The following is an 18,468-nucleotide window of genomic DNA, read 5'->3' on the forward strand; positions in this document are numbered from 1 at the left end:
ACTCAGTACCGTTTCCTCTTAAAGGGGCCATTTCACAACCACGAGTATGAGAGAGGTGAAGCCACAAGAACAAAATATAATTATTACGCACCTTTCACATCTCACTGATTTGAACTTCAGCTCTTAAGTACCCAGGACATCTGCAAACCAGGCCTTACAAATGGTGCCCGTTAAAGAATGAACGTGCACAGTTCGCGCTCACTAGTGAAATCCTTGGCTTGAGAGGGCCGATTTGTCCACGTTAAGCAGGAGCTCAGGTGCTGTGGTATTTATCTTTTCTGGTTCTGTTCTCTGCAAAGCATCAGGGGCCTTTTCTAGGCATGCCGTCATGGAAGCTGCTGCAACTTCCCTCTTGCTGTTGGGGAATTTCAGCAAGCCCGCGGAAGAGCTCATACATTTAGCCTCGTCTAAGCTGAGGTATCTCAATATACATACCTTGCTGGGTTGTGCTGCTCTAAGGCAACGGCAGGATGTCTCCCCAGGGTCCGGCAGTACGCTGAACTAGTGGAGTCCACCAGGTGCTAGGCACATCAGGTAGCCTGTCCCGAGAGATCCAGTCTCCAGCAAGTCGCCAGCTTGTACTCTGCTGACTGTACTTTAAAAGACCAGTTAAACTGTGGATTTCAATTCAAAACAGAGTAATAATAAAAATAATACAAAAGGGATCCAGCAGTATTTTATCAGCCAAACTGCTGAACCGGACCACAAATGCGATTAGTACAGTATGACTGGGGCATACGTATGAGTGGGGCATAAAGTACCTCAGTATTCTAGGCCGAGTTTTACTGGACCAGAAGAAATATTTTTCACCTAGGAAAAAACAAATTTGGTTTAAGTATCTTAGATTTACTCAGCTGCAATGATCTGTGCATGCATTTGAAGACACCACGGGCATACGAGCACCCAGTTCTCACAGTTGTTGCTAACTGGGGCATTCCTGTGCGTTATGAGACTTTGCATTAGTAAGGAAGACAACTGTCTGCATTACCTGAAACACAGGTGCTCTGCTTCACTTCAGTGTTTGGCCACCCTTTCCATGAGAAGAAATTTTTCCTAATATTCACTCTAAACCTCCCCTGGTGTGGCATCAAGCTGTGCCAGGCGAGGTTTAGATTGGCTACTAGGAACAAATTCCTCACAGAAAGGGTGGCCAAGCATTGGAAGAAGCTGCCTGGGGAGGTGCTGGAATCATCATCCCTGGAAGAATTAAAATAAACACATAGATGTGGTGCTTAGGGACATGGTTTAGTGTTGGACTTGGCAGCCCTGAGTTAATGGCTGGACTTGATGATCTTATGGGTCTTTTCCATCCTAACTAATTCTATGATACTGTACAGTTTCCCTGGGCCTCAGGCAGATCTTACAGTGCAACAGCTCTGAAACAAGCAGAATACAAAAGCCAGAACCTTCTGAAACACAGCATGAGCACGGAGAACAGGAAGGACATTTTGAGCTTGACTTTCACCTCAATTTTGTGCCACTATGGCTCCCCTGATTTCAAAAGTTCTAATTTCCACTGGGCAGAGGGAAGAAAGTCAGCCAGTCTGTCCTGCAGTTCTTGGGAGCAGCTAGTCACATAGCTTTGCAGAGCAAATTACATTAGATGAGGCCCTACTGATCTATAGGGAAGTGATGAATAAAACAACACTTCCAGCATAGGTGAATGAAATTTCTCTTGACTAACTTTTTTACCATGTTGCATGGTAAAAAAAGCTTATGATGCTCAACTATGGGATCCAGTAGCTATCTTCCGGCTTTGCACTGGCCAGCTAGTAACATCCGTTAAACCAAAGAGCTGGCAAGGATGATTTTTGATTGTAAATGAAACCACCATGCAAGGGGCTGATGCAGTTCCAGTGGTGATGAAAAACTATGCCTTTATCTGGCCTGTGAAAACTCAAGCAGCTCCGGGATTCTTGACCCTTATCCAGTTTCAGTGTAGATAAGGCATCCTGTAGGAAACTTCCGATTTTCACAGTGTCGTGGTTTAACTCTGGCCAACAACTAAAGCACCGTGCAGCTGCCCGCTCACTTTCCCCCACGGTGGGATGGGGGAAGAGGATCGGAAAAGCAAAAGTGAGAAAACTCGTGGGTTGAAGTAAAGACAGTTTAACAGTTAAAGCAAAAGCTGTCCGTGCAAGTAAAGCAAACCACGGAATTCATTCACCACTTCCCATGGGGGTGGCAGGTGTGCAGCCACCTCCAGGAAAGCAGGGCTCCATCACACATAACAGTTACTTGGGAAGACAAACGTCATCACTCTGAATGTCTCCCCTTCCCTCTTCTTCCCCCAGCTCATACACTCAGCGTGATGTCATAGGGTATGGAATACCCCTTTGGCTAGTTCAGGTCAGCTGTGCTGGCTCTGTCCCCTCCCAGTTTCCCGTGCCCCTCCAGCCCTCTCACTGGCAGGGCCTGAGAAACTGAAAAGTCCTTGATTTAGTATAAACTTTACCTAGCAAAAGCTAAAAACATCTGTGTCCTATCAACATTGCTCTCACACCAAAGCCAGAGCACGGCACTGCACCAGCTACTGAGAAGGAAATTAACCCTGTCCCAGCTGAAGCCAGGACACATGGGCAGTAGGATCAAGAGTGTGGGTCACTCTCATCCTGGCATAGGTCTTTGTGAGAAGGAACAGGGTCTTGCTCTGGGAAGGAGGTGGATATATTCCACTTCTATTGACTGATGTCATGTTTCCAGTGGAGGAACTACCACACAGTCAGTCTGGACAGTAAGTTTCTGTCATTTTCTCTTAACAGTAAGCCAACTACTGTAATTACTGTTGTCATGATTTCACTGTAAGACACTGAAATACTTGGGCCTCACACTCCCTCATTCTCTGAAATTTTGCAGTATTTTAACTTACCTGGTTTCAAGGGAGCTACTTCTAAATTTAAGCTAGGCAAGAGAGAATCGGATCTTGTTTGCGCTACCAAGCCTCCCAAAGGATTTATTGTGCTGTAAGCAACCACTCCATTCTCTGTTTACCTTGCAGGTAATAACAAGAATATTCTGTGGAGAATTCAAATACAGAAGAAACATACCAGACAAGTCACTGAAAGAAATTTAAGGCTTACCTTTCTCTGTAAACACATAATGCATTAGTAGATTAATTTCCCATTAGATAAATGAATGGCATCAGATGCAGCATGCTACAGAAGACGAACTGCATATCAGATGCAGTAAAACTCTAATCACAATTAAAATAGTCAAGTAAACATTATTTGAGTCAGAATCAAGCTACACTAGGGTAGCTCTTCACCATGATGTTAGGTTTGAAGTGTAGCTTCACGCCTACATTAAAGTGACCCTGGTTACTGAGGACTCCCATTCAATCACCTGAAATTTGTTGTCTCTGCAGTGGAGAACTGTATATTTATTACAGAGCTGGGTTTTGATAAAATTACTGAGAAGACAGACACAGATACTTTAAGCAGTGTATTTAAAACTGAAATTAAAGAAACAGAAACAAAAAGCTCTTGATCCATGCCTTCAACATCAGCACTGTGACAAGAAGCACAGTAACCAAAGATGCAGCAAAATTGTCATGATACCGATAATACAGAAATACCTACCATAGCATGATGATAAATCACAATATTGCTAACTATGCTGAGACAAACAGCATACATAGATGAACAAAATAGAATGATATGGCTTTAGCATCACCATTTGTCTAAAGTGGCATAGTCATTTGGAAGGACAATCTGAATCACATAGTTCTAACTGTTACATGAAATAAAGGATAACAGTCAATTAAGCCTGCTCATCTGCAAGATTCACTATACACTGGATATATGAACATAACCACACAAGTTTTCAGGTTATATCAGGTCAATCCGAATCAACTGATATAAGTAGTCTTGGGAAGAGTTTAGAAAACCGAAAACCACATTCAGGCCTGAAGTCTATGCAGTCCTTAGCTTACCTAAAGGTATATGGGACTTAAAGGAAGTATGCTTATGGGTATCAACAGAGGTCCAAGACGATTGTTTTTAAATGCTTTGTAAACTACAGATATGACCTACAGAAGGATGGAGACTCAGAAGAGCTGCATGTGAAGTAATGGGTAGGATACATGTTAGGTGCTTGGATTTTTCCTAACCTCTTCATTCCAGTCAAAATCTAATGTAGCATCATCTAGCTCTGCTATGGAGAAGAGAGATTTTTGTGTGACCACACTGGCTTTACTAGCATTTCCCAGCGCAAAACTCTTCCTTCCGCTAGGATTGCTCACGTGCACCTTCAGCAATGGGCTGTGGCTTTCCTTGTTAGTGTCAATGTTAATGGTAGGTGAGGTTTCTAATTTTGACTTAGGATGTGATGCAAAGGAGAATGTTGACAGTTTGACTAATGTACTGGAGTGCACCTTCCCTATGCCTGGGTCACCAAGCTTCTCCTCTCCCTCCCTTTTCTTTTCAGTGGGTGGAGATGGCACAGCATGAAAAGTGACATCAGAAAGCACTGTTACACTTCCTCTGATGTCTTTCCCTAAGGCCTGACTCCGTTGCTTTTCTCTCCCTTTATTATCAATTGATTGTTTTTCCAAACTATTTTTTCCTAAGCGAGTCAATGTCATCTTGCATTTCTCAGGGGGGCAGCATTCTTCTGGTAGCTGCTCTACCAGGAGGTGCTCTCCAGGCTTAAAAATAGTTTCACTCTGAAAAAGAGAAAATTCTTCATTTTTCTTCTCTGAAGAATGATCAAGTTTTGTCCTTGGTCTGAAAGAAAATTTAGCTAGTTTAGCTGCTGGAGGACTTTCGCTGTCAAGGATTTCTGGCTCATGGGAACTTACTACCTTTTTTTCCTTCACTGTTCGACCTTTACTTTGTTTCCTCATGGAAATTGTTGCAGGTTTTGCTGCTACAGATACACTGTTCTTTTCCTCCACTAGCACAGAATCTGCATCACTTGAAAGATCTGACAGGCCAGACCTGGGTAATACTGAAGGAACAGCATTTACCTCGGGGTCCTGTGTACTTGTAAAGAACCCATGTGATTTCTCTGTGTGCAGTCTCTGCCAGTTTTTAGAAACCCGTTGCGTAACTGAATCCGGCACACTAGCACTTGGTGATGCTGGGTCTTGAATATTTGCTTCTGAGGGAAAAGAGTTGTGTTCTTCAGTCCTTTTCCTGCTTCTCTTGGAAATTTTGTCTTGTTCCAAAGGAGCATGTAGATTGACAGCTGCTAATGACTCTTCCATTCCATTTCCCCTCCTTGGTATGCAGGCACTGCTTTCTTCAGAACAGAATGTTTTACAAAGGGTTTTCGAAGCCAAGTTATTTGGAGATATCTTGGGCACTGGAGGCTCTTTCTGAAAAGTTTCTTCAGCATCAGTGTTGCTCTCTCCCAGGCTATCAAACCATGCCAGGCTTCCATTATCACCTCTCTTACTATGTTTAACCAAGTGGTTTGTATTTTGGTTATTACCATGTGCTGGGTTGCACAAGGGTTCTAGATGTGTATCACCTTCACAGTTGCCTTCAGGCAAAGCAGGCTGTGGCCTGGAGTTACTGTCTTGTTGACTGGGAGGTTCTGACTGAGACATTTGCTTTGACTGTCCCAATACTTCCTTGTTCAAGCATCTTGTAGTAGTACTAAAACTCCTCTCTTCAGGCTGCAGCTGGCATGAATTTTCCTTTTGTAATCTATGAATGAAAAAAAAAAAAGCAATAGTAACTTATTTTTCATTTTCTTTTGTTATTGCATTAGTCATCCTTAATATGTATGAACGGTGAAAAGCTACAAAAAGGTTGTTACTAAGTTTCACATACAGCTCTGAAAGCTGGTGTTGCAGTCTGTGATCTTTCAGCACCTTCTACAGTGTGGCAGAATTCAGTGTTCCCAAGAGAAGACAGGCAGATGGACAGAGAAAACAACCACATAAATTTCATTTCCTTGGGAAACCAATCAGAAAAAAACCCCACCAAACAAATAGCTTTGCACTAATGCTAGAGGCCCTTAGGGATTACATATTTTGCAAGTATATCTAGAACAGGAACCTCATTAGATTTTATTTTGACCAATGCAAAGCCTCAAACGAGTTATCAGTATGGAAGATCTAGGTATTACTCGGCATAGTGGTTGCTGGTGGTTTTCTCTTACAATCACCATGCACTTAACATATCAAAACCTCCACATGACAGAGTGAAAGCATCTCAGAAACATATAAAACTTATCAGTCTGCAGCTATTAATATTCTCGGGGCCCTCCAAAACAACAGAGGTGCTAGAATGAGGGAACCTTCCAATCTCAGTATAGCTGGTACTCTGTTGTACCTAAACATATAATTTCCAAGGGAGATGATAGCATTCCATGTTTTGCTAAATAGTGCTTCTAACCATGACTGAAGAGCAGCCACATTCTATCCCTAAAGTGACTGCATTAGTGTAGGTAAAATGATTCCTATGCATTACAAACAGTTCCTCTGCTATATGAGAGAGAAAACACTGTATTTACATGTGTTTTAGAATCATTATTACAATTATTTACTAATATGCTTATTCTTAAAATTTTGATGGAAAGTAGCAGAAATTATCTCACTTATCAAGAAGGGCTAAAAGACACATGCTTGTTTTATTGAAATATAGTTTAGGGGAATGCATGGGAGAAGCTGTCTAACACAGACAGAATAGGTTGTTTTTAAAGAGGGCTACTTCAAAACAATCTCCCTGCTCATCCATGTCCTCTAAAGAACAAGTCCCTTCCCAATGTCAGATACTATTTTTAGACTCCCTCCAGATATTATTGTGAAACAATCCTTTTCCACTATTGAATTATTTTGTTACTTTGTGTATGATAACCTGTCAAGTCTTTGTAGCTCTTTCTGCAGAAGATCTTGCAGTCCCAGTAGCTCCAATATGAGTTCACACTGTGTTCGGTACTGTGCCATTGGATTTTCTGGAAATGAGGTGTGTAAGGCATTGATGCCTCCGAGGAGCGCACCCCCCTATGTCACCAAAGAGATTTTAAAAAAAAATAATAATGAAGCGATCTTTATTATTCAGCACCAAATTTAAACAGCAGAGACCATTTTATACACAATTCTGCCATAGATATTTTAAAGCTTAAGGCAGCACATATTTACTGAGTAACTGTATTCACACAAATAATCCCATTAGATCTGCTCACAAAGGCAAACTTGCTTGTACAGATAAAGCAATTATGATTAAGTTTGCAGTTTACTCATATGGGTTTATTTTTATTTATACAAAAAATGGAAAGTCCACTTAAGGCTTGAGAACACCATTACCAAAAATGGAAATCAGGATTAAAGAAATTTTCCAAATACCTTGTAAAAATTCCGCCCATATGAGCAACTTCTGTAACTGAAGTTCTAACTGCTAAAAGTTTTCATTAGCTTTGCCTAATTATTTAAATTGAAAGACCCGGGTATTAAGGCTTGTGAATACAGGGTAAATTGACAGGCAAAAATATTTCTGAATAGCACTTTAAGAGTAACTAACTATTCAGGAATAATCCCAGAGAGCAAGTGATTTTAATCTGGGGCAATTTTGCTGTCCCTTGTGAAAATGAAGTAGTTTTTATTTGGAAGAGAGCATCTGCACGAACGGATTTGTTCCACAACAAATAATCTAGAATAGCTCTGTAGTTTGTTGCTCTTTGGAAGAAACAACAACAATCTACCACAAACCCTCTATTTTGCCACAGATTAGCCAGCATTTACAGCTCCTGTCTGATCTATAAAGCTCAATACAACTAATGAACAAGATGCAGAGCAAGTGCCATGAGAGCAACAACAAAAGTCAGCGGAGTCTCTAGGACCGGAAATTGCCAAATATGACATCATGTGAACCACATGTTTTCATTTGTGGCAATTTCTGGGTTTTCCATTTTGAAATTTTAACATTTAGTATTAAAAATATGTAATTTTACATTGAAAAAACATCATTCTGGTGGCTAATTAAAGCCCTCTAAAACTACACAGTGCTAAAACTAAGGCTGCCCGTGCAACCATTAATGCATCCTATTGAAGCTACCACTTGGATTTTTTTTATCACTTCAGAAATATCATAGATCTGTTCCACCTAGTAGCATTGGTCTGTAGTCATGGCAGAGGCTGTTGCAGAACCTCTCTGCCATATTTGTTTCAAGGACTGGAAGGTTCGTAGTTAATGAGGCAGGGACAGTACGAAGGAAATCCCAGTCTCTTGGTTAGGACAGTTAAAAGCAGCTTAGTGTCTCTGACACTAAGTTCCAGTTCTTTTGATTCAGAATGAGCCAGTTAAGCAAAGGTTTTGAAAGGCAAATCTGCAACTGGAATCCTGACGTGGTGTGTGCACAGAAGGAAACCGCAGTCAACAGGAAATGTGTTCACTCAAAAGTGCTCCAACTCTGAAACTGGAGCCCTACCCATCTCTCATGGGATATGCTCCAGTGGACATTTTCTTATGGATCATGCATAATTCAGCTCCAGATCACAGAACAGGAGTAGCACCATCCCACCACTTCTCAAGGAGTGTGTGAAGATAAGTGAATTGGTTATTTCTGAAATACTCAAATACTCTGGAGATGAGTTCCACAAAAAAACACATGAAGAAATTGAGAATTCTATCTTTAGAACAGCAGGTAATAAACAAAACATTGAGCAAAACACTGACAAAGGATAGTTGCTTTTGGCTTGAGTACTGCCAACCTGTGACCTATGGATCCAATGGAGAAAAAAAAAAAGGAATACACCATTATGTATCTTGAGATACACACCCAGGGGGTACAATTATATCTTGCCCTCAATGACTTTCCAAGGCATTACTTGGCCATCACAATGAGCTTCTTTTAAATGTTCTTTTGTGCGTGTGTGTGTGAATTATAAGTGGGATTGGGACTGAATTTAAGATATCTGTGAAGTTTCACTCCTGTGCCGTCTCTGAGATATCTGGCACTCTGAGACTCTGAGATCTCTTTTTGAGTAGAGGAAGGCAGCTGTATGTGGAACTGAGAGCAGGGGATCTAGAATAGAGAGAGCAAAAAGTACTCCAGGGAAAGTTAGTGCAAAGGAAGGGTGTAAAAGTGCCTAAGGATGGGAAGACAAAATGTGAAAAGGGAGTAAAAGGACAGAGATTGGAAAGGAAACAAAACAAGGCTGGAAACGTGACCAAGAGAAGGAGGGAGACAATGCTAACAAAGAGGAAATGAGGCAAAGAAAAGATCAAGGGCGGGTTGGGGGGGTTAGAATATGATCACAAAGACAAAGTAGGAAAGAGAAAAATAATGGTGAGTTAGAGGACAAACTAAGAATCTCAACAACCTAGGCTGGTGATGAAAATAGGATAGTACTCCTTCACACAATGAGGAGAGGGCTCAAAAAAAATATTTGAACACTGACCTCAGAACTGTGAAGTTTGATCATATACTGGCAAGAATATGACTTTTTGTACAAGCTGCAAAGACTTCAAAGACAGTGTCGAAGACAGTGTTTGCTGAGCTGAAAGGTGGCAGCTAGTCCTTCAAGAATGGCACTGGTACTTCCCCATTTACAGCCTCATTCTAAAGACTGACAGGCAGGAAAAACATTATATATATATATATATTTATTTTTTTTTAGAAGGGATCATTTTCTGAAAATAAACTTTTGCATGTAACTTCTGAGTTTTTTTTAATAAAACAAATAAATCACTTGCTTCAAAAAGAAACTGTTCCAGTGATTAATTTATACTTTCCAGGAGGAAAGTAAAATTTGGCCTTAAATAGCAGATCCCTAGCAAAAATGAACACATTTGCCTACTTGCTTGTAAGTGAAGAGTGGAGCAAATATGATGAGCATACCAACTACTCCCAGGTAAGTCTTCTGCAGTCAAAATTCAGGCAAATTTCTCACTGACTTATTAAATAGATACTCATTATGCAAACTGCTGCCCTTGAAGGCAGGTCTGTTTATATATGAAAAAGTGACCATAGTTAAAACAATTCTTTTACATTTATTCATGCTGACGACGAAGTAGAGAGATATACAGATGATAATACACTTTCATTACTATTATATACATATATTCCACTTCTTGTCATTATGGAAAAAAGCTGACAATTTCAGATCTCTTATATCCAAAACCATACTGCTTTGAAATCACTGTCCCATCAAGTTCCCATATAGTTAATTACAGGTTTAATTACAGTTAATGAACATTTCTGTGATATATTCTGCTGTTTCAACTGGATATATTAGTACAGTTTCTTAATTTAACTTAGGTGCAGCACTGTCATTGAAAAGCTGAGCTTTTCAAAACAGTGCAAGATGAATTGCAGCAGACAGAGACATAATCTTTTGCTACTTAATAAGGTCAGGCCCTGTAGTATTTTTGAGACAAATTCCATTTGCAAGACTCTGCAGTAGATTATCCATGGCATAAACTGCAATTAGTCTATCAACCCTCACTGAAAGAACAAGGGACATCGCAAGTTCCCACCTGCCATATGTAACTTTGTGCATCTATATGGAAGAGCTATATCTCTGAAAAAGGACCATATCTACTCCTGCAAAGGTCTTTCAGGTCCACTGAGCTATCAGGTACTACATAAAATTGTTTTAAATTGAATAAAGTCACATCAGCCTATACAGAAACATAGGAAATGCCATTTTGGCTAAGACCAGTCATCTGTGCAGTACAGTACACCATCTCTGACTGAGTCAAAACCAAATAGTTCAGATGTGCTAAAACCCCCGGTGCATAAAACTTCATATAATCTGCTTATGATAATTTTTGCTATACTCCAAAGCATGAAGATTTATTTCCCTTCAAAGTGTTCTGTCTGATGTAATAGCATCCATATTATTTTCCACATTTCCATTTAAAAAAAGCTTCTATCAGATTCACATTCCTTTTATTAATTCTAAATGTGTTGTTTGTTCTTTACATTCAACACCCTAATAATGTTAACCCAAAATCTAGCCTTCCACATTTTTCAACGCCTTTTTATATAGAAACATTACACAAATACGTGTGCTAATGTGAATACACAATTTTCAGTGCAGCCAAAGCTTTGGAATGTTAAGGTTTATCAAAGTAAAATTAAGTCTTCTAAAAGCTCTGAGTTTTAGTATCACCACCAACGTATTTTAAACAGATCTAATGGCAAAATAAAAGTGTAGGTCTTGGCAACTGTTTGAAACCTGCTTCAAAAAAATGCTTTGGTTCTTTCATGCCTAGTTAATGAGTGACAAGTAGTATCATGGAAGAAACACCCATCAGAGACTACTAAACACAGCAATATGGAGACAGTATCTGCCTCAGGAGGTCTTTAAAATGTAGACTACCAAAAGTCAACAGTATGCCAAAACTTCACTTAGACTGCAATGTCTATAAAAAACCAGTACCAGGCCTTACCACTGATCCTGACTTTTCAGTATAATCTTGTAGAAGAATGGCTGCAGAACCATGGCCTTAGAATCTCTGAAGATCTGCACAATCCAGGCCTGGTATTAGAATAGGCCTGTAATCAGAATTGTACTGAAGTTGCTGTGCTGAAGTTAACAAGAAAGGTAGCCTTGAGCTATTCTTGAATCCTGAGACCAAGTAATTCTGTTGTGCCAACAGGCCGTGGCTGTAACAAGATACAGCTGCTGGGAAAGCAGGTGCAGGGCCAAGAGAGATAGGGACCGGTATGGGAAAGTAGGGAGTAACAAACTACAAGGCTGAAGCACAGCAACACAATTAGCTACATGGATAGAATGCTTATTTTAGTCATGATAATTAGGGGTGTGAGAACCGCGTGTGTTTAGAGACTACTAACCAATTATATTTCTGCTTTACGAATATGCATGTGTATTGGTTCTATATCAGTAGTGTTAGAAACTAATGAAGTTGAGCAAGATGCATAACTCATATTGAGCGTCTTCTTGTCTCCGGCGAACCCTTCTTCCAACATAATCTCTGTTTAAGGATTTTAATAAATCAAGAAGGACAAAAAATGATTTATCAAGGTCTCTGATGACCTACTTTCCATGAGTCCATGAAACCTTCTCCAAAGAGATGAAAGGAGCTGACGTGTATCTACATGATAAACTGAATCCCTTAAATCGGGTATTGCAGCAATGGCAATGTCTGCAAGAAACCTTACCTGCATAGAAGATTCCATCACTGATACCACAGTTACAGCATCTTCCAAAGTCACAGTATCCCTAAACATCAGCCGGGCATGAGCTATCAAAAATAAATGAGTATTGAAAGCAAGCATTACCAAAGTCAAAAAGCACCTTTTTGTACTAGAAGGGACAGGACATTTCTTCAAATTTCTTCAGTTCTTCAAACAGTCATGTATGGGCCTAACTTAAAAATGAATATAATCCTTTTGATTTTAGTGTCAATTTCAACAGGAATTGGAAGACTTGGTTTTACTAGTAAAGAATGTAATATGACTTTCAGATTATAGTTACAGTGACAGTTCCAATGAGCAAAATGCTCAAGCTAAAAATTGTAAAGTGCTGGATATCACAACAAAGAGTGTGATAAGACACATCCCTATCTATATAGGTACATGTCATGACCATAAAGTAAAAAATTAAGCCTAACTTTCATCATAGGTCAGAAGAGATTTGATTTCCTCTAATTGGTCTGTGTCACAAATTCAGTATTATTTAGAACGCTTTTCTCTACAATAGCTTTATTTTTTCTTCTTCTCTTTTTTAAGACAGCAAAACAAAACTAATTTTGGAAATGGATATAATACAAATAATTTACTACATGAAGCTCTCCTCCTAACTGGCCATGGAAACACCCACAGTTCTTATTCAGCCAGAGAAAGGCAGGTTAATTAATATAATCTATACAGTACTTAGAAAGAACCAAATCCTACTAAAAGCCCCAGTCATGTGAACACATAAGAATGGAAGAAACTCTGAATGTGAAAATAACATGTGAATCCCTGAAAGTTAGGAACGTCTTTCACTTAAATAATTTTCCCCCCAAAATGGAGAACAAAATATAAACATCTCATGCAGGAAGCACTACATTGCTGACTGGCATATACAAGCATATAGACCATTTACGATTGTTATACAAAAATACAGTCCATTCTTCTAAATTAATCCTGAAAATATTTGATATATTTTATAAAACAAAATCCTGTTAAGACAGAAACCTATTGCTTTATCTGTTTTTGTTCTTATAAATGAAGAACAAATGAAGAATGAATGCACTCAAGAGTTGGAAATGCTGAAGTCATATTGCAAAATACAGACTTGATTATTGATACTGAAGGAAAAAAAGATGTTTTTGATGTTATATTAATTTTAGGATAGAAGCAAATACTTGACCCAAATGAAGTAAAGTGAATCCTGAGACTGCTTTTCATGAAGATACATAACTTCTGAGATTTCTCTCTCAAGTGTGACTTCTTCCAGTGTTTTTTTTTTTATTATGGGTGTGAGAATGGCAAAATTAAAACTGATTTTGATACTCTAAGTGTAAGATCCTTTCCCACATTCAAAATCTCGAACCCCAAGTCTCTTAGATTAAAAAGATGAAACAATACAAGAATCACCTATCCCTACCTCTATGGAGAAGCTGCTACTCTGCTTACTGGCTATAATTATACTCCTGATCTATTCATTTTATAAAGGTTAATTGTTAGACTAAAAATAAAATTGCCACAGCCTTACCTTCTGCAAGGCGTATCAAACTCTCTAATAAGCGAATGGTAGTTCGGGCAGCGTTTCTGCAGTCACTCTGACGCTGCATTTGATAGTAGCGTACAAGGATCAGGTTGCTCTCATCAGACAATTTTGGCTGTATGCTTTTTATAAGGCAGAAGTAGGTTTTCATCTTTTCCATGCTCCACAGCTTTTCTGATTTGCTTGGGCAACCTGTGTTACAACTGTCTAGTCAGTAATTCTATAACAACAGACATCAAGTTTTTCTTAAGGATTCCTCTTAAATAGACTATAAAAGACACACTACTTTATTTTTGCGGCATACTGGGTTGTCTGTATACTAGTCCTCAAGGACTTGGTCAAATTTCAGTGTGGAATTTTACACATCATCCAGTGCCTCCCCTATCAAAATCCACAGTAAAGCCTCCAGTAATTGGAACAGAACTGCTGTCAGACTCACTGCCCACCAGATGGTACAGTCAGTGCTATGTGCTCTAGTATTCATTAAAATGTAAAATGCTACTTGAATATAGGTGCTCTCTCTGGCAGTTTACCTACTTTGTAGGAGCCAAAAGCTACCTGCCATATTCTGAACATCCTTTGCAGGGAAACATTTTGGGAAGGGAAGGAAGCTTGCTGAAGAAGCTTCCTCTAACCACTTCTTCCCTAATGAGGATCAAAGTCATGTTCCTGAAGTGGATGGAGAAGGGGCTGGCTAAAATCAAATCACACTGCCTCCCCTAATTCCAGAGCATAGCTCCACATAGGGAACACTACCGTCAATTCTTTGAGCCCTGCAGCACATGCAGCTCAGGTTTGGTCTGACTGAATTAAGTTTCCCGTTAACAGCATGTACAGCTGCATGGTGTGTAGGAACTGCATATCAAGCAATGCAAAGGTGCAATATAGAAACTCTCCATTTACTGAGTGGTCTGGGCCAAAATCTCTTGTAAATGATCATAGAATAAAAGTACAGTGTTCTCAGCTCACCCCTGTTAATTAATTAGCGTCCTCTATCTTACTCCTGCTTGAAAAATAACCATACCGCAGGAAACTACCATAGGAAAAATGTCAACACTAATTAATATGAGCGACTCAAGACTCAAACTAAACTGAAAGGTGAGGAAATTAAACCCTAGCAAACAAACAAAACACCTCATAATACAAAAAGACTACTCTTACCTTTATTCTGCAAGATGAAGGATGAAATGATGCGGTCCCATTCCTCATTCTTTGTATCTAACAATACTAAGACCATGTCAAATCTGCTCAATAGGGGACTGCCAAGAGCTATGTTGACAGAGACAGACTCCTTTGGGTCATAATGGCCTTTTGGGTTTGTTGCTGCCAGGATAGTTGTCCTTGTATTAAGCTTGCACACCAAACTAGAGAAAAGTATGGTGAACGTTATGGTTGAATTAAACTGGGTGGGGGAAATCATTCCAAAGTGTTAAAAATTATGACATCTTTATGTTATAAAGAGCACATCTTACCTTGAAAGATCATAAGAGCTAAATAACATATGCACAATTATTATATTAGTATCGATTATATATACAGCATTTCTCAGTCAGAGAACAGCAAATACACAGAAAGACAGTGATCAGCATACCAGAAGTAACTAAGCAATATTGCTATGAGTGACCTTGATGTTACAGCTAGGTCCTTAAGTGGCGAACACCAACATAATTTTTCAGAAACAAATATTATTTTTCTGATGTATACAGTATAGAAACACTTTTTTTATGCTGGAAGTAATATTTTAGCTTAATTCACATTTTAAGAAAGCAAAATAAAATGTAATACAAACCTATGGTTTATTCCTGTAAGTAAACATGTTATTAATATGAACCCAACCAACCAATGACAGCAGCCATATCAACTGTTTCTCCAGGGAAATAGCCATTTTCCTCTCTTAACCATGCTATCCTGGCATGTGTTTGTAGATGTGGGGAGAGATTATTTTTATTCTAGTAGTCCAAATGTAATCTTTTTAGTTAAGGCAGCAGAACAAGTATTCTAACTTTGGTTTGTCACTGAGCTATTTCTAGTCAGCTCCTGAGTAACTGCTGCCTCGTGTCCAAAGTTCTGTAACTGCGAGGAAGGCCCACAGATTTTCTATTAGCTTATACCAATGGGAAAAAAAACCAACCTACCTCCCTTGCACCAAAATAAGATCTTAAATTAATAAAGTGCTTAACTTATCTGTGCTAAGTTACTACTTAAAAAATCCTCACTGTATGTAGTCCTTAAAAGTGACCAACTGAGGCTGTATGTGCAAGTTAGCAAACTGTGTTTTGGGGTCTACAAAATCCAACCAACTGCAACAAGGAACCCAGCTAAAATACACTGCTGTCTTACTACCTAGACAGGACCATGTTGATTCCAAATATTTGTCCCCAGCTGCATTACTGGCAAAGGCTAGTGATCATCCAGGCGAGGGCGACACTACCTGTCCACTGTCTGCCAAGAAGGGCAGAGAGCTTCAGTGGAGATGCTCACAATAAAGAACAAAAGAACGGACATGATCAGTCAAGAGGAGCCAAGATGTGATTGGAGCAGGAACTGAGTTGTCTGCAACAAGAAGGAATATGGAAAGGGAGATGCTTTTTGAGATTTCAGCAATACCAGTCAAGAAATTATTTAGGCCTGGACAAGAGCTGCATATGAGTGACAGAACGAGATACGAGCTCAAAGATCAAAGTGGTAGGGGGTGGAAATAGCAGATCTGAACACACTCTACTTTGAAAAAGAAAGCAAGGAGCTTAAAGTAAGCAGGAGTTATATTTAGCCATGCCCAACATACAAAATTCAGCAGCCTGGAAATCTCTTGGTATTTTGTTACTATGCAGTATTACTGGATTTTAGAAAAGGAAGTCCTGCTTTCTGAGTTCCAATAAAAAATTCACAAAATTCCCTATTTCACGTATGATTATTATGACCACTCACCGCAAAGGACATGAAAAAGAACACCAAGGTTTTGTAGGAAAGTGCCCTGGTACAGTGTTAGACTGAAAATCCAACAGTGAAAAAGGTATGTATTTATTCTCATCGCTTTGCAACCTCTGGTCCAGTGCACTGCCCTTTGAAATGTTGACTCATCTAGTTTAAGAATACATCTGAGAAAAAAACTATTAAGTACATCCAAGAAAACAGATATATTTAATCAGCACGACAAACCTTCCAACTTCTAAGTACAAGGGAAACAGCTTAAATATTTTTATCACATATGTTAACATGCTACTTACCCTGCCTTTGCAACACTAATAGTTTGTTGCTCCATCGCTTCATGGATACTGGTTCTGTCATGTTCTTTGATACTATTGAACTCGTCAATGCAACAAAGGCCTCCATCTGCAAGCACCAGTGCTCCAGCTTCCAAGTTCCACTCCCCCAAGTCCTTCACAGCAGTCACTGTCAGACCTGAAGAATCAATTACTTCAGTCAGTCTTTTCCTTAAAATGCCCGAGTGCACTTGAGCGAAAGAAAGGGACCCAGTGCACTGGCTTGTGCCATGGACAGAAGGCAAACCAGCAGGTTAGCTCCACCACGTACCTCTACCATGTAACTCACTTTACACCAACTGCTAAGAAGTCCCACTAGTGTTCAGCAGGTTAGCCTAGATCTGTGAGGCAGATTCTGTTAAGCTTCCCATGTTTGATAGTGACTTGTTTTAGGACTTCATTAACTTAACGAAAGAGATTAGGGTAGGAAGACTAAACCCACCAGATCAAATTGAAGATTAGGGCAAATGCAAAGGTCACAAAATTATGGAATGGACCCATACAGCTCCTTCTCCCCATCAAGTACTAAAACAGACAAGAATTTTGGAGATGGAAAGCAGTTTGGAAAAAAAATATTATTTCAAATGTCTTTTAATTCCTGGCCCCAGGAAGTGGAGACAAATTCTCGCCTTAAACTAAGGCAATCAAATTTCTTTATAAGATTTTGAGTCGCTCTAAGCATTAAGTAAAAATTGAAATCAAAAGATGCCCAAGGACAAAATGGGGGATGGGGGGGGGGTGGGTGGGGTGGGAAACCTCCCAGTAAATCTACACATGATACAACACCAGGAACATGGCAGGTCAAAAACTGCACAACTGTGAAAATGGTCACTCATTATCAGGTATATGCAGCTCCTTTCAAACCTTCTATTCCCTATTCCCTATTCCCCATTCCCCAGATTCTACTCTATCTTTAGTTATCCTTTTTCACTCCAGTGTTCAGCTCAAAATATCCTAGTGGTTGACAAGCTGCAACCAGTGTAAAATCTCCTGGAGTGCTATGGCAAAACCTGCCCAAGAATCCTACCTCCTGCCTAACTTCCCTTGGTTCAGGGAGGAGAGGCTGCAAAGGCCCTCTCATCGCTGTGCAGCTCACCACAGCAGCCATTTGTTTGCAAACGGCCAGCATAAACTTATCAGAAATGTATGTTTCCTGATAATATAACGTGTACTTTAGCCTGTTGTGAAGAACCTCCTCCACTATGTCCAATGTTGCTTGGTTTCCTGGACTCCACACTGAACAACTTGAGCAGTCAATCATATCGCAGAATTATAAAAATGCAAAATAACCTCTAGCCTTCTGTCAGATGTGGAGAATGTTATTAAAAAAGCAACAGATCAGGCAAGTATCAGATGATGACACTTCTTTGTAAATACAAACTAAGCATCATTTTTCCCAATCTTGCATGGCCCTGGAATTTTACTGAAGGCTGAGGCCTCTGTGCCTCAGGGCTGTGCTCTGGCTTGCTGCAGACCTGGCAGCACTCTGCTCCTGCCAGCAGGGCTCAGCCTTCCCATGCAGGTGGAAAGATGGCTCCTACACGCCCTCCTGCTGCACATACTCCACTGCAGTCA

General features: G+C 39.7%; 1 protein-coding gene across 2 annotated transcripts in view; it reads right to left on the reverse strand.

Annotated features, from left to right (window-relative positions):
* Positions 1 to 2,933: 2,933 nt before the first annotated feature.
* MCM9 (minichromosome maintenance 9 homologous recombination repair factor) overlaps positions 2,934 to 18,468 on the reverse strand; it is a 51,630-nt gene continuing 36,095 nt past the window's right edge. For both annotated transcript variants that reach the window (XM_037391955.1, XM_037391954.1), the window contains 6 exons: positions 16,858 to 17,032; positions 14,792 to 14,994; positions 13,619 to 13,822; positions 12,079 to 12,161; positions 6,807 to 6,952; positions 2,934 to 5,651 (listed from right to left, as the gene is read on the reverse strand). In XM_037391955.1, coding sequence (XP_037247852.1) covers positions 4,085 to 5,651; positions 6,807 to 6,952; positions 12,079 to 12,161; positions 13,619 to 13,822; positions 14,792 to 14,994; positions 16,858 to 17,032 — 2,378 coding nt within the window. In that variant the 3' untranslated portion in view covers positions 2,934 to 4,084. The remainder of the gene's footprint in view (positions 5,652 to 6,806; positions 6,953 to 12,078; positions 12,162 to 13,618; positions 13,823 to 14,791; positions 14,995 to 16,857; positions 17,033 to 18,468) is intronic.

The sequence above is a fragment of the Falco rusticolus genome, chromosome 6, assembly GCF_015220075.1.
Source record: "Falco rusticolus isolate bFalRus1 chromosome 6, bFalRus1.pri, whole genome shotgun sequence".
In the NCBI taxonomy this organism is placed as follows: Eukaryota; Metazoa; Chordata; class Aves; order Falconiformes; family Falconidae; genus Falco; species Falco rusticolus.